At 41.5% G+C, this 16,216-nt stretch overlaps 1 protein-coding gene across 1 annotated transcript; it reads right to left on the reverse strand.

Annotated features, from left to right (window-relative positions):
• Window positions 1-9,987: 9,987 nt before the first annotated feature.
• Window positions 9,988-11,937, reverse strand: LOC117518163. Its single transcript, XM_034179222.1, has 8 exons — window positions 11,816-11,937; window positions 11,609-11,712; window positions 11,247-11,525; window positions 11,058-11,151; window positions 10,824-10,891; window positions 10,475-10,686; window positions 10,304-10,367; window positions 9,988-10,194 (listed from the first exon to the last, which is right to left on the reverse strand). The coding sequence occupies exons 1-8, from the start codon at window positions 11,922-11,924 to the stop codon at window positions 9,988-9,990; spliced, it is 1,137 nt and encodes a 378-aa protein (XP_034035113.1). The 5' UTR covers window positions 11,925-11,937.
• Window positions 11,938-16,216: the final 4,279 nt, after the last annotated feature.

Genomic DNA, 16,216 nt, shown 5'->3' on the forward strand with positions numbered 1-16,216 from the left:
TGCATATACCAAAAAAGCATGAGACCCGCTACAGGAAAGAGTTCAAGGAGGCTCAGTTAAACCAACAGCTAGAAGAAATGGATGTCAGCTTCCAGAACCTTGTGATTGATAAGGATGCCAACATGTACTTTAGAAAACAGCAGGCAAGTAAGGAGAGGCAATCCCTGCATATGCCAAAAAAGCAGGGTATGTACTTTAGGAAACAGCAGGCAAGTAAGAAGAGGCAATACCCGCCTGTGCTGATAAAGCAGAAGACCCGCTTCAAGAAAGACCAGGAACACAAGGAACAGCAATATCAGTTTTTGGTGAAAAAGAGGGGTATTTGCTTTAGGAAAGAGCAGGAAAGTAAGGAGATGCAATCCCAGCATATGCCAAAAAAACAGGGTATGTACTTTAGGAAACAGCAGGAAAGTAAGGAGATGCAATCCCTGCATATGCCAGAAAAGCAGGGTATGTGCTTTAGGAAACAGCAGGCAAGTAAGGAGAGGCAATACCCGCCTCTGCTGAAAAAGCAGAAGACCCGCTTCAAGAATTACCAGGAACGCAAGGAACAGCAATATCAGTTTCTGCTGATAAAGAGGGGTATTTGCTTTAGGAATGAGCAGGAAAGTAAAGACTTGCAATCCCTGCATATGCCAAAAGACGAGGGTATGTACTTTAGGAAACAGCAGGCAAGTAAGGAGAGGCAATACTGGCCTGTGCTGAAAAAGCAGAAGACCTGCTTCAAGAAAGACCAGGAACGCAAGGAACCGCAATTTCAGTTTTTGCTGAAAAAGAGGGGTATTTGCTTTAGGAATGAGCAGGAACGTAAGGAGATGCAATCCCTGCATATACCAAAAAAGCATGAGACCCGCTACAGGAAAGAGTTCAAGGAGGCTAAGTTAAACCAACAGCTAGAAGAAATGGATGTCAGCTTCCAGAACCTTGTGATTGATAAGGATGCCAACATGTACTTTAGAAAACAGCAGTCAAGTAAGGAGAGGCAATCCCTGCATATGCCAAAAAAGCAGGGTATATACTTTAGGAAACAGCAGGCAAGTAAGAAGAGGCAATACCCGCCTGTGCTGATAAAGCAGAAGACCCGCTTCAAGAAAGACCAGGAATGCAAGGAACAGCAATATCAGTTTTTGGTGAAAAAGAGGGGTATTTGCTTTAGGAAAGAGCTGGAAAGTAAGGAGATGCAATCCCTGCATATGCCAAAAAGCAGGGTATGTACTTTAGGAAACAGCAGGCAAGTAAGGAGAGGCAATCCCTGCATATGCCAAAAAAGCAGGGTATGTACTTTACAAAACAGCAGGCAAGTAAGGAGAGGCAATACCCGCATGTGCTGAAAAAGCAGAAGACCCGCTTCAAGAATTACCAGGAACGCAAGGAACAGCAATATGAGTTTTTGCTGAAAAAGAGGGGTATTTGCTTTAGGAATGAGCAGGAAAGTAAAGAATTGCAATCCCTGCATATGCCAAAAAAGGAGGGTATATACTTTAGGAAACAGTAGGAAAGTAAGGAGATGCAATCCCTGCATATGCCAGAAAAGCAGGGTATGTACTTTAGGAAACAGCAGGCAAGTAAGGAGAGGCAATACCCACCTGTGTTGACAAAGCAGAAGACCCGCTTCAAGAAAGACCAGGAACGCAAGGAACAGCAATATCAGTTTTTGGTGAAAAAGAGAGGTATTTGCTTTAGGAAAGGGCAGGAAAGTAAGGAGATGCAATCCCTGCATATGCCAAAAAAGCATGAGACCCGCTACAGGAAAGAGTTCAAGGAGGCTCAGTTAAACCAACAGCTAGAAGAAATGGATGTCAGCTTCCAGAACCTTGTGATTGATAAGGATGCCAACATGTACTTTAGAAAACAGCAGACAAGTAAGGAGATGCAATCCCTGCATATGCCAAAAAAGCAGGGTATGTACTTTAGGAAACAGCAGGAAAGTAAGGAGATGCAATCCCTGCATATGCCAGAAAAGCAGGGTATGTACTTTAGGAAACAGCAGGCAAGTAAGGAGAGGCAATACCCGCCTCTGCTGATAAAGCAGAAGACCCGCTTCAAGAATTACCAGGAGGGCAAGGAACAGCAATATCAGTTTTTGCTGATAAAGAGGGGTATTTGGTTTAGGAATGAGCAGGAAAGTAAAGAATTGCAATCCCTGCATATGCCAAAAGACGAGGGTATGTACTTTAGGAAACAGCAGGCAAGTAAGGAGAGGCAAAACCCACCTCTGCTGAAAAAGCAGAAGACCCGCTTCAAGAATTACCAGGAACGCAAGGAACAGCAGTATCAGTTGTTGCTGAAAAAGAGGGGTATTTGCTTTAGGAAAGAGCAGGAAAGTAAGGAGATGCAATCCCTGCATATGACAAAAAAGCAGGGTATGTACTTTAGGAAACAGCAGGCAAGTAAGGAGAGGCAATACTGGCCTGTGCTGAAAAAAGCAGAAGACCTGCTTCAAGAAAGACCAGGAACGCAAGGAACCGCAATTTCAGTTTTTGCTGAAAAAGAGGGGTATTTGCTTTAGGAAAGAGCAGGAACGTAAGGAGATGCAATCCCTGCATATGACAAAAAAGCAGGGTATGTACTTTAGGAAACAGCAGGCAAGTAAGGAGAGACAATACCCATATGTGCTGAAAAAGCAGAAGACCTGCTTCAAGAAAGACCAGGAACGCAAGGAACAGCAATATCAGTTTTTGGTGAAAAAGAGCTGTATTTGATTTAGGAAAGAGCAGGAAAGTAAGGAGATGCAATCCCAGCATATGCCAAAAAACCAGGGTATGTACTTTAGGAAACAGCAAGAAAGTAAGGAGAGGCAATACCCGCCTCTGCTGAAAAAGCAGAAGACCCGCTTCAAGAATTACCAGGAACGCAAGGAACAGCAATATCAGTTTCTGCTGATAAAGAGGGGTATTTGCTTTAGGAATGAGCAGGAAAGTAAAGAATTGCAATTCCTGCATATGCCAAAAGACGAGGGTATGTACTTTATGAAACAGCAGGCAAGTAAGGAGAGGCAATACTGGCCTGTGCTGAAAAAGCAGAAGACCTGCTTCAAGAAAGACCAGGAACGCAAGGAACCACAATTTCAGTTTTTGCTGAAAAAGAGGGGTATTTGCTTTAGGAAAGAGCAGGAACATAAGGAGATGCAATCCCTGCATATACCAAAAAAGCATGAGACCCGCTACAGGAAAGAGTTCAAGGAGGCTAAGTTAAACCAACAGCTAGAAGAAATGGATGTCAGCTTCCAGAACCTTGTGATTGATAAGGATGCCAACATGTACTTTAGAAAACAGCAGGCAAGTAAGGAGAGGCAATCCCTGCATATGCCAAAAAAGCAGGGTATGTACTTTAGGAAACAGCAGGCAAGTAAGAAGAGGCAATACCCGCCTGTGCTGATAAAGCAGAAGACCCGCTTCAAGAAAGACCAGGCACGCAAGGAACAGCAATATCAGTTTTTGGTGAAAAAGAGGGGTATTTGCTTTAGGAATGAGCAGGAAAGTAAAGAATTGCAATCCCTGCATATGCCAAAAAAGCAGGGTATGTACTTTAGGAAACAGCAGGCAAGTAAGGAGAGGCAATCCCTGCATATGCCAAAAAAGCAGGGTATGTACTTTAGGAAACAGCAGGCAAGTAAGGAGAGGCAATACCCGCCTCTGCTGAAAAAGCAGAAGACCCGCTTCAAGAATTACCAGGAACGCAAGGAACAGCAATATCAGTTTTTGCTGATAAAGAGGGGTATTTGCTTTAGGAATGAGCAGGAAAGTAAAGAATTGCAATCCCTGCATATGCCAAAAGACGAGGGTATGTACTTTATGAAACAGCAGGCAAGTAAGGAGAGGCAAAACCCACCTCTGCTGAAAAAGCAGAAGACCCGCTTCAAGAATTACCAGGAACGCAAGGAACATCAGTATCAGTTTTTGCTGATACAGAGGGGTATTTGCTTTAGGAATGAGCAGGAAAGTAAAGAATTGCAATCCCTGCATATGCCAAAAGACGAGGGTATGTACTTTAGGAAAAATCAGGCAAGTAAGGAGAGGCAATACCCGCCTGTGTTGAAAAAGCAGAAGACCCGCTTCAAGAAAGACCAGGAACGCAAGGAGAAGCAATATCAGTTTTTGCTGAAAAAGAGGGGTATTTGCTTTAGGAAAGAGCAGGAAAGTAAGGAGATGCAATCCCTGCATATGACAAAAAAGCAGGGTATGTACTTTAGGAAACAGCAGGCAAGTAAGGAGAGGCAATACCCATATGTGCTGAAAAAGCAGAAGACGTGCTTCAAGAAAGACCAGGAAAGCAAGGAACAGCAATATCAGTTTTTGGTGAAAAAGAAGGGTATTTGGTTTAGGAAAGAGCAGGAAAGTAAGGAGATGCAATCCCTGCATATGCTAAAAAAGCAGGGTATGTACTTTAGGAAACAGCAGACAAGTAAGGAGAGGCAATACCCATATGTGCTGAAAAAGCAGAAGACCTGCTTCAAGAAAGACCAGGAATGCAAGGAACAGCAATATCAGTTTTTGGTGAAAAAGAGCTGTATTTGATTTAGGAAAGAGCAGGAAAGTAAGGAGATGCAATCCCAGCATATGCCAAAAAACCAGGGTATGTACTTTAGGAAACAGCAGGAAAGTAAGGAGATGCAATCCCTGCATATGCCAGAAAAGCAGGGTATGTGCTTTAGGAAACAGCAGGCAAGTAAGCAGAGGCAATACCCGCCTGTGTTGAAAAAGCAGAAGACCCGCTTCAAGAAAGACCAGGAACGCAAGGAACAGCAATATCAGTTTTTGGTGAAAAAGAGGGGTATTTGCTTTAGGAAAGAGCAGGAAAGTAAGGAGATGCAATCCCTGCATATGCCAAAAAAGCATGAGACCCGCTACAGGAAAGAGTTCAAGGAGGCTCAGTTAAACCAACAGCTAGAAGAAATGGATGTCAGCTTCCAGAACCTTGTGATTGATAAGGATGCCAACATGTACTTTAGAAAACAGCAGACAAGTAAGGAGATGCAATCCCTGCATATGCCAAAAAAGCAGGGTATGTACTTTAGGAAACAGGAGACAAGTAAAGAGAGGCAATCCCTGCATATGCCAGAAAAGCAGGGTATGTACTTTAGGAAACAGCAGGAAAGTAAGGAGATGTGTCAAGGATTTTATATAGTTCATGCTCTTATTATCATTCATTTTCTTTAGTTTATGCTTATATTATTATTATTTATTTTCTTATAGTTTATGCTTATTATTTTTTCCTCTTTTGTGAGAATTTAATAGATGACTGCAAAATCCGTCAAACTCTTCTTGTTCAATTCACTTGATTATTGAACACAACCTGTGTGAGCTGAATCATCTCATCGAGTATTACAGTGAAAATATGAACACACTAATAAAATATATCAGCCATATGGTGGAATCAAATAGTCAAAATGTTTAATATTTACCGGTTTGAGGACGGTACGATGAATTACTGGCCGAGTTTTAGTTTTCTTTTTAAATAATCTTTTCAGTAGCAGATATTTGATAATGAGGCAGAAGGTTGAAGTCTGTTGTTCTGTTCACTGCTGTTGTAACTTCAAACTGTGCACACGTTTGTCCTCAGAACGACCTGTGAGCACTGAGCTTACAGATAAGCAACCTACTTTGCTTTGTGATGTGATGCACTTTATTGTCTTTAATGTCATTCAACCTACTTTGCTTTAAGATGTGTACCTTTGTCTTTATTATGTCATTCATTTGTATTTATCTTGCAGATAATTACCAATTACTGATTACTCCTTGAAAAAGTAATTTAGTTACTTTACTGATTCACAATTTTAAAAGTAAATAAGTTAGATTACTAGTTACTTTATAAGTTACTTTAAGCAACTGCCGATAACAACCCCCCTGCCACCTCAACATGATAATGTTAACCTGTTTTGCCAATACTCACTTTATAGTCTCTCTTTCTTGGCTCATGGCGCGGCGCCACAGCAAAACACCTCCGTGTTGATAACCATTCGTAAGATTCAGGCGGCTTTAGATGGCTTTCAGTCGAGTGAGTATCAGAGAAATTGTTTAACAGCTGGGCATGTTCCAACTTGTCCTGTAAGGCTTCCAACAGAGGTGTTTTGCTGTGGCGCCGCGCCATGAGCTACTTTGTGCCGACGCGCGAATCCGTCCGCACGTCTTTCATTACAAAATCTCCTTTAACAGTGGAATGTCCGGATAAACTGCTGATCCCGACCTCTTCTGAAACTTCTCTGTTCTCTCACGATGTCCTGGGTCAACAGAGGCTTAAATTTGGAAGTTTTCAGCTCGAAACAGGCTGACGACGGCGGCTCAGGGCGCGGCGCGCCGTCCGGCGCCGTGGGCAGTCCTTAAAGCGATAGAAACACTCCTTAATCTGTCATCAGCCGTTAAAATTTTCCAGAAAACCGTCTGAATTTCTCGAATGGTGTCCACTTGCATCTGCCTCACAGTTTCTGAAAAAATTTTGATCAAGCAAAGCGCCAGTCTCTCAGCAAGTTGTCAGACAAAGGAATTCCGACAGGAGGGGTGGACCAGTGCTCACTCAAAGCCTGCCCACAGGCGAATGCCGCAACCGACAGGTGTGAAAAAACTCACGCATGCGCACGAGGGTTCAAGCTTGTCTGATATAATCGCACGTGATTCAAATCCATATAGTTTTTGAAAAAAATAAAAAGGTCGGTTTCTTTTCTAATAGACCTCATATTAAATGAAATCTTGATCCAGAATCCGGATCTGGATCACCTCCAAAATGTAATGGAGGCTTCTATGCCCTAATATCCATCTGTGGTGAAAATTTCTTCAAAATCCGTACAGTAGTTTTGACGTAATCCTACTAACAGACAAATAAAAATAAAAAATAAAAAGGTTGATTACTTACTTTTCTAATAGATCTCGTATATTCTGAATCCTCCTGACATGGGGAACAAACTGGTACCATTTTTTTAAAAGTTGAACTGAAAATTACCCCGAAAATAGCCGGCTGTGGGTATGACCAGGCAGATTCAAATTTCCAGCCCTGTATATGTGTTGGCCATCTCTGTTTATTTAATCCTTTTCTTCAGCTACTTTATGTTCTCAGCTGTTAAGCACCTGACTGTCCTGTACAACCCACTTTGCCTTCCTGTCTGAATACATTCATTTTATGTTTGTAAAATTGCAATCTAAAAACAGTGAAATACACAGCCCAGTCTCACTTTTTTTTTTTTTGTGCTCCCGGCACGTAATGAGTCAAATTTTCATGATGGGGCTTTTTTAAACTCAATATTACTAACCCTACTCCAACCCCCAACCCTAACTTTAACCATAACCTAATCCTACTCCTTCCCCCCACCCTAACCATAACCACCCCGACTCCCCGCTTCACTTTTAATTTTGTGCAGCCATCATGGAATGAATGAGAATGAATTTGTGCTGCCATGATGAAAAGAGGCACTTTTCGTCACAATATCATGAACTAATAGATTAATGTACAATTCGTGCTCCTGAATCACAACTTGCCATGAGACAGGGTTGGAAATACACCGTTACCTCAATTTTGATTCATTGATATTTACATTTACTGTTACCTACCTTTTTTGTGTAATTTTGTTGTAAATTTGATTGCAAAACAAAGTCTGCATGACGGACTTTGTTTTTTGTCTTTTAACCAAGTATTTCCACTTAGTTTTTGGAATCCACCTCTTATAGGTCTGCTGGACAAACTTTAGCCCATTAACTATTATATTTATAAGACATCAGCATTACAAGAACAAATGTTGGGCAATTGTTTTGATTAAAATGATTGGCATTTGGCTTATGTCTAAAACAGGTTAACCCGGGCAGCGCTGGGTACCCCAGCTAGTTGCTTATAAATGTAACTATTAAATTCTTTGTTACATTTTTCTAACATTTAAATTCTAAACATTTCAGTTGTTGAAATTATTATTATTATAAGTAGTAATGCCCGAAACGTCACATTTGATTTTTTGTTAAATGGAGCCTTTTTTGTGTGTGTTAGAGCACTGTGGCTGTGCGGATCATTTGGTTTTTATTTCCAGAGTTGGACCATCAGAAGAACAGTTCCTGGGGTTATGTTTTTGCTGGTGTTTGTACAGTCATTGGCTTGATGTCAGTTAAATCTCTAATAAAGTAACATATCTTTACAAAACATGGTGGATGAATGAATTTTATCACATGGAAGAAGAATGTAGTATTATATTGTCATTGTACGTATATCATGTCACTGCACTACAATGCATTTAGACAGAGGATCTCTCTCTCTCTCTCTCTCTCTCTCTCTCTGTCTCTCATATTTCTGTTGTCCAATGGGACTATCCCACAAAATAAACATTTTTCGTTTTTCACATGATGGTATTTTGACATTCCCCATATTGTTGGGATTAAATTTACACATATACTGTAATTTCTTCTGCTCTCAATTTGCTTTTGATGTGTGAAATGTAACACTTCTTGTCACGGAAACGACTCGGCGAATTTGCGCGCACGTCTTTCATTAAAAAATGTCCTTAAACAGTGGAATGTCCGCATAAAGTCCTCATGCCGGCCTCTTCTGAATCTTCTCTGTTCTCTCACAATGTCCTGGGTGAATTAAGCCTTAAATTAGGATGTTTTCAGGTCGAAACAGGCCGACGATGGCGCCTGGAAGCGCTGCACGACGTCCTGCTCTGTGGGAAGTCCTTACAGCGACAGAAACACCCCATAATCTCTCATCAGCCGTTAAACTTTTCACCGAAAACCAGCTTAATTTCTCGAATAGTGTCCACTCGGATATTCCTCACATGTCCAGAAAAAATGTTGATAAAGCAACGCGCGCCGTCTCGAGCAGCGTGTGAAACAAAGGAATTCAGCTGAGAGGGCGGGACCACATCTCACTCAAGGCCTGCCCACAGGGAAATGACGTCACCGACACGCGTGAAAAAACTCACGCATGCGCAAGAGGGTTCAAGCATGATTGGTGTAATCGCACGTCATTCAAATCCATATAGTTAAAAAAAATAATAAAAGGGTCGGTTTATTATCTAATAGACCTCGTACAAACTGGAGACACACTATGTCTCACTGCCGCAACAACACTGCACGCTACGTACGCGTCAACATCAAAACGAGATGCTGCTGTATGAAGGCTGTTCCCTAACACTACTGGATGTGTAGCATTGTCAAAACACCTGCAAGGCAAGGGGTTAATACATTGACCTTGAGGCTGGACAGGCACAAGACAAGAAGGGTCAGCCACGGGAAGGGTCGCCACACCGGGGGAAAGAGTGAGCGCAGACGCAGCACAGGTCGACACAGGGTCTGGTGTCGCCTCCTACAACAGAAAGAAAGAAAAACAAAAACATTAACAATGGTAGACAGAGACATGATCATATGACTGTCATGCTACAACACCAGAGACCCTAACAAAGAACGTTCAAATAAATTCTACTTGCCTCCTGCTCCAGGACGCGGGCTTCAGGACGGACAGTCAACGCGGATTTTGAGGTCACGACCTAGAGAAAGAAAGAAAAAAAACCCTTAAGTACACTGGAAAAACATGATTGTTTTTAAAGTTTCTGTGTAAAGACTTTTCTTAAGTTCTGTCAAATCTCTACATTTACAGCTGGGATATAGTCGTGCTTCACACTGACTTCATACTCTTTCAGTACATCACAAACAAAACTGCACCCACCTTCTTCCTCGCCACCTCCTTCATGACACTGGCAGACACCGGAGTTTTACGTGTCTCCACCACCTGCACATACAGAAAATTCAATCATAAATACTCTCCTAAACAAACTAAAACCAATGACTTCAGCTTTCTTTCACAATAACTTAACACGTCATAAATTTTTATTGCTCAACCTGCAACACACATAGATCTGGATTAAAACACTACATACCTGCTTCTTGGCCTGTCCACACGCCGAGGAAACAGGTTTCCTTTGGCATTCCACAGGCCAGGTCTAATGTGAGAAAAAAACAAAAGAAAACTGTCAAACACTTTGACAACAACCGCTTATAGAGAAACATTATTGTATTATTTCAAGTGTAAAGAAAGGAAAGCTAATTTAATAATATGTAATAAATCAGAAGTAACTTTCAGGTTAATTACCTCGTTGCCTGTGGGAACGCCGCCAAGAGCCAATGGAACAACCTTGTCCATGGCAGCCAACACAGCCGGTGAAAACTGGACAGGATTCAGTGGAATGAAACACTCCCTCACGGCCACTGGAGGGCCATCCACCTGTACGACAGACAGGAGGAGCATTTCTAAAGGCTGCAGTTTTCTCTGACGAAGCACACAAACCATCACTGTCATGGAAATATAACTGTTAAATAAGAAGATGAGTTACCGCATGATGAACCACCCTCTTCTGGGGTGAACCAGAGCCACGCTCATGGTCACTGGAGTGGTTCCTCTGTAATGACAGACAGCCAAAAAAATAAGGATCAATTAACTATCTTCTTCTTTCATGAAAGCATCTGTACATTGTTCAACCCCTTACCTTCCTGCCTGGCTCTACAGTTGTCCTCTCGGGGGGGGGGGGCGTGGAACAGGGACCTCCCCAACCACAACCACACGTGGTACAACCCGTGGCGGAGGCCTGGGTTTAGGCGTGGGAGACACCGGGCGCGGCACCTGTGGCGTAGGTGCCAGTGTCTCCAGGTGGTGGGTGGTGGCAGCCAACAGTGAGTCCACGAGGAGGGGCATCCCCATGTCATCACTGAGGTGCACCTACAGTGACAGAAAAAAGATCAGACATTATTTTGAAACCAGTGACTTTTATTGCCAAACACTACGTTTGACTGTCTCATCACATCATTTTGTCTTGGGAACATATTGGTGATATTTAAATAATATATTCTACTTACACCATCACGGCACCACAGCTTCCGGTTGTTCAGGAGGAAGCGGCCAGCGTGGTGATAGTACTTAACACCTTAATAGAAAAAACATGTATGATTGAAAACCTTTCAAAAATACATCAACTTTCTTATTAGAAAACCATAATGGGTCTAATAATATATCAATTATATTTAAAATATAATTCTCATAAGCCACCATACAAGTGTTTAGAACAGCATCATCATTAATTTCAAACATACCAAGGCGAGCTGACACGCGGTGAAATTCCTGACGGAAAAACTCTTGAACATCCCCCGGGACCGTCAAGCGTGGGACAAGGTCCACAACAAAAACCTACACAAAATAATAATAATAATGGTTAATTAATTACAAAATTCTATTCATCCGTACACATCAGTATCAGTAAAAAGAATACATGCACATCCTACCTGTGCAGTTGGCCAGACGTTGCAGACAGTCACCAGGTAGCGGTGAAAAGCTGCGCCCCCGTGCTCGGGCGTGGTGCTGGCCGTCAGGTTGTTTCCAGGGGCAATGAGACAAACAGCATCAGGGGTCCGAGGAAGAACAGCGTGAACAACTTCAGTCCTAAGGTGGTCCGCGCACGCCCCTGGAGTCGACATGAAGCCAAAGCTGTAGCGATCTTCTGGCATCGGCACAATCTCATCTGCAAGGAAGCGCAGATGGGATGCCCCAACAACAAGAACGAACTGGGAGAAAAGACTTCTTTTAGGATGAAAACAGACAATTAAAACCTGCCAACATCAGTGTATTCTGTATGAATTCCTCATACCTTCTTGTCTGGGACCTCAGCAGGAATGACCAACTTGTGCTGGCGCACAGTGTGCGCAGAAGTTGGCCATCGGTGCACTTTGTGGCGCCAGCCGGTGCCACGATCTGTTGATGAACACACAAACACACCAACTTTAAACTTTATAAACCTTCACAAATCACAAAGTCCACTCTACTACACTGTAACATACAAAGTGTATTAGCTTACATGCAGTAGTATCACTGGAGGCCGACTGAGGTCCGAGAACCTCAGTCCGACACTCCGCCATCCTCCTCCTGGCTGCCTCGGAGCGACGGTGGGACTTGCCATGAGGCATCTATGTAAACACAATGAATACATGATTTACATTACATGACTCAAAATAAAGTCAATACAAATACATGTCATTTGGTCACTTTTCAAACAGGTCAGACTCATCAATAAAGTCAATTTAATGTACAATGGTTCATTTTAGGTCAGCTTGGTGTATAAATCTCATCGTTCCAGGCAATGATAGCTGTCAGCTGACCGTTAGAGACAAGTTAGAGACAATAAAAACACCCATCTGATCTCAATAAAACAGCGTACAGCCCGAGCATGTTTTCACCAAGAGGCCGTTAACGGAAATATGAATTCTCTCCTTCCGACTGGTCACTTTGCCAAAGTGACCTCGCACTGACCTTGAGAATACAGCTTTAAATGCACTGAATCAACACATTCAAAATTAATTCTTATTCTATCAAGACTGTGCGATTCTTATAACTATACACAACGCTCGTAACAGCAACAACCTCTGAGGGACATTTGATAGGATCAAACTGATAGAAATGTAGTCGACTGAAAAAGCCAAAGCAGTTTTTCCACCACACAGTATTACGCCAAAGATATCAACTGTAAACTGCACAAATTTATCCTCCATGACTTTGAAAACACCCTTCAATCACCGTTTGCTCAAACACAATGACATTATCTCCATCTATCTGACTCTGCTGGCAAACAATCTAACAGCAAACTACAGGATGACACAAAACATGACACATAACCAGCAACACAAACGACTTTCACAACAATGTGGATTACTGAGCATCTACAGAATGACAGTCAATGACTTATACATCTGGATTTAAGTAGACAAAACCATATATTCACAAACAATTACACAAGTGTTTTTGGACTGGAGGGGTGTGTGTGTGTGTGTGTGTGTGTGTGTGTGTGTGTGTGTGTGTGTGTGTGTGTGTGTGTGTGTGTGTGTGTGTGTGTGTGTAAGTCCAGCATTTTCAAAAAAAAAAAAAAAAAAAAAAAAAAGGTTGGAACGGGGCAGTTCATTCTAAATGTAAGAATTAATGAATAATTTTTACAGCCACTTTTCTTGATAAATGTCATGGGATGAAAACATGAACATTTCCAAGTCACTGAATATTTCTTAGACTTCATTCACATCAATCATTCAGAAATACAAACAGTGTGGTACTTTAGGGTAAATCTGTGTGAAGTAGGCACTTCTCAAAAACTAAATGTCCATGCAGGAAGGAGACAAGTGAGAGAAGCCACCAAGACACAACTCTGGAAGAACTTTTGACTTCTGTGGGTGTGAGTGGAGAAACTGGGAATAGTGCCACATTTTTATTTTATCTTCATTTTACATACAGTCCCAACTTTTTTATTTGTGGTTGTTTTCTGTTGTATTTCTGAAATTACAGAACTGCTACAAAGAAAACTGCTAACATTTTATTATTTTTAAAAACTCTGTAGAACGAATGTAAACACCAAACTCTTATAAAGAAGGAAAAAATACCTGAACATGTGCAGGAAAAACTTATAAACTGAACAGAACAAAGCAGGCTGATTTGACGCCACATGTTTTTTGAAAATAAGAACAAAATAAGAGGTAACTTACTTTGAAACAAATAAAACATATAGCTGCAGTCTAATAACTTTGAAAAATAAAAATTAGCAGCTTGTATCTTTATTCTGACTGGAGTACATTTTAGTGTGATGGTGGAATTCATCCTGTTTTTTTCTCCTCCTGAGTCACGTTTTCTGCTTGAACATAAAACCAACTACATCAACTCACGAACTAAAACAAATACTTTTAGAAAATAAAGCTTATTAAAGGTCATCTTAATGTGATTAATGATTATTGCTGCACATTGAGACGCTGCTCCCTTCAGCCCCGCCCAGGGGCGTAGGTTTGCATATGGACCATAGGGACAAGTCACAACCAATATTTTGGGATGGCAAAATAGTCCCTACCAATATTTAGCATTTTTTTTTATATATATATATATAACAAAATCATTCACTATTTTTTGCGAACTCGATACTATAATTTTAGTCGTCACGTTTTGTGTTTTCGATGTGCCAGAGTGACAGGGTTACCATGTTGCAATTTCATTGGCTCACGTTCTCACATAGATGTAAACAAAGCGCATCTCGTGGCAGGCAGTGCTTAATTTGTAAAGTGGGAGGTCCCGGAGCGCAGAGGATGGGTGGCTCCGGTGCAGTGTTGCCAGATGTACGATAATTATCGTATTTGTACGATAGTTTTGCCCTCTGTACGATGTACGATCAATGATGGGAAAAAATCCAATATGTATGATACTTTGACACCCAAGAATCATTTTGCAGGCGTTGCACTCAGGCGGCATCAAAGACACACCACACACAGGGCTGCTGCTGGCTTTGGGCGACCGGGACAGTCATTTGAAAGCCCGCCCCCTCTCTATACAAAGTAATAAGTTCCCATCCAATCTCTGCCGTGACAGGAAGATTCCCCAGCCAACATCTTTTTTTTTTTCCCCGAAACTTTATTTCAACAAATGCAATAACAAACGAACAAAACACAAGAGCAAAGAGATATACAAGAAAAATAAAAAAAAAAGTTCAAGTTCCTTATGGAGGTGTCAACATTTTTTCTGTGTTCAACAAAATCTGCACAAGTGGCCTGGCATGGGATGACGACAGCGACCTCGAGGTTGAATTCGACTCTTTCTAGTCTGGTAATTAACACGTTTGTGTCCCTTCACAGAAAAAAAAAAAATCTTTCTAGTCTGGTAGTGCATTTCCTTGTGCATTTGTGTTCTTTCTGTGCCACAGTTTCCCCATTACTATAATTACTGTTTAAAAATGTGACATAAAATTCTTTGTAAATTTAAAAAAAAAAAAACGGTAAAATAGCTACGTTGTATGCGTTTTGTTTGTGTACGATAATTTCTCCCAAAATACGATAATTTTGAGGTTTTGGTACGATAGTTTCATATTTCTTATCTGGCAACACTGCTCCGGTGCAGAAAAACAAGAAGGGCGGGGCTTGCGAACAATGCTGTGCGCCACACATAAACTGCACACCCACACAAACGCACCTTCACAAATGACACTAACACCCTGCCTTTTCCTCAAAAATTACTACATTTATGTTTGCTGTCTGTCTCTGTACTTTTCTGTCACTTTTGCGCTCTTTTTCATACTTTTCCCTCGTTTCAAAAGTCACCGAATGCACTTTACCGTAATATATGCAACATATAGCAATACTGTTGGAAAGCACGGGTTTTTGGCTTGCTGTCAGTGTTGACATTTTTCAGACTGAGGGCTTACATGACAACTTACGGTAATGAGAATCAGCGGCGCACTAGTGTGAAACTTCTGTGTTTTTCTTCTGCGTTATGACATCACAGGCTTTAGTTTACCGTAATACACCATATATCATTGTAAAGCCCTTTTTTTTTGGCAAATTAGGTTGCCAGATACCTACAACTGCATTATTGATGAAGAGAATAGATTATACATCTTGGTTGCAAAAACTTTTTTTTTTTTGTTAGCTCCACAAGTATATTTTTTGTTGTCTTGTTCTCTCAGGTGTAGGCCTATAGAATAGATTCGTGATTTTGGGTGCAATTTTGTTATTTAAGCTATTTGTTTGTTTGCCTACACACTTAATAATGTAAATAAAGTGTTAAATTATTCAGCATTATGTCGTCATATGTTATGTATTATGCTGTACTTGTGCGTCTAATGGTATGAGTGGGTTAGGGGGTGGTGGTGGGCAGGGGGGCCGGGGGGGGTGGTATTGTCCCTACCAAAGGTGAGACCAAACCTACGCCCTTGGCCCGCCCCTCCCCCACCCGTGGGAAACACCTGCAGCAGCTCCACACACGCGCGACGTGCGCGCGCACACACACACACACACACACACACCTGTTCAAAAAATCCCTCCACTTTTTAGGCAACTTTCAACAAGCTGGTCAGAACTTTTTCCCAGTCTTTTTGCAAACTGACTGTTCAAATCAAAGCTGGACAGCTCACTGTCCAAAACTCTGTTGTTATCTCTGAAGGGTTCAATTATTTAAAGATTTCTCTTCTCCTATAAAGTGATATGGACACGTTTATAACACGCATTCAAACACACTCAGAGTGAAGCAGATTGTGTCCTTTTAATTAGATCATGTTACTTTTGACGCCAGGGTGTGTAGTTCTACTCCAGAGGGTTAAGAGTTATATACATTTTATTACCTAGCATAATTCATATATTCACACACACACACACACACACAATGACATCTTCAACCTTAAAGAAAGTACTCACGCTGAGTCAAAGGCAGGTCCACTGGATCAGAAACACTCAAATCCTCA

This window comes from Thalassophryne amazonica, chromosome 10, assembly GCF_902500255.1.
Source record: "Thalassophryne amazonica chromosome 10, fThaAma1.1, whole genome shotgun sequence".
NCBI lineage: Eukaryota > Metazoa > Chordata > Actinopteri > Batrachoidiformes > Batrachoididae > Thalassophryne > Thalassophryne amazonica.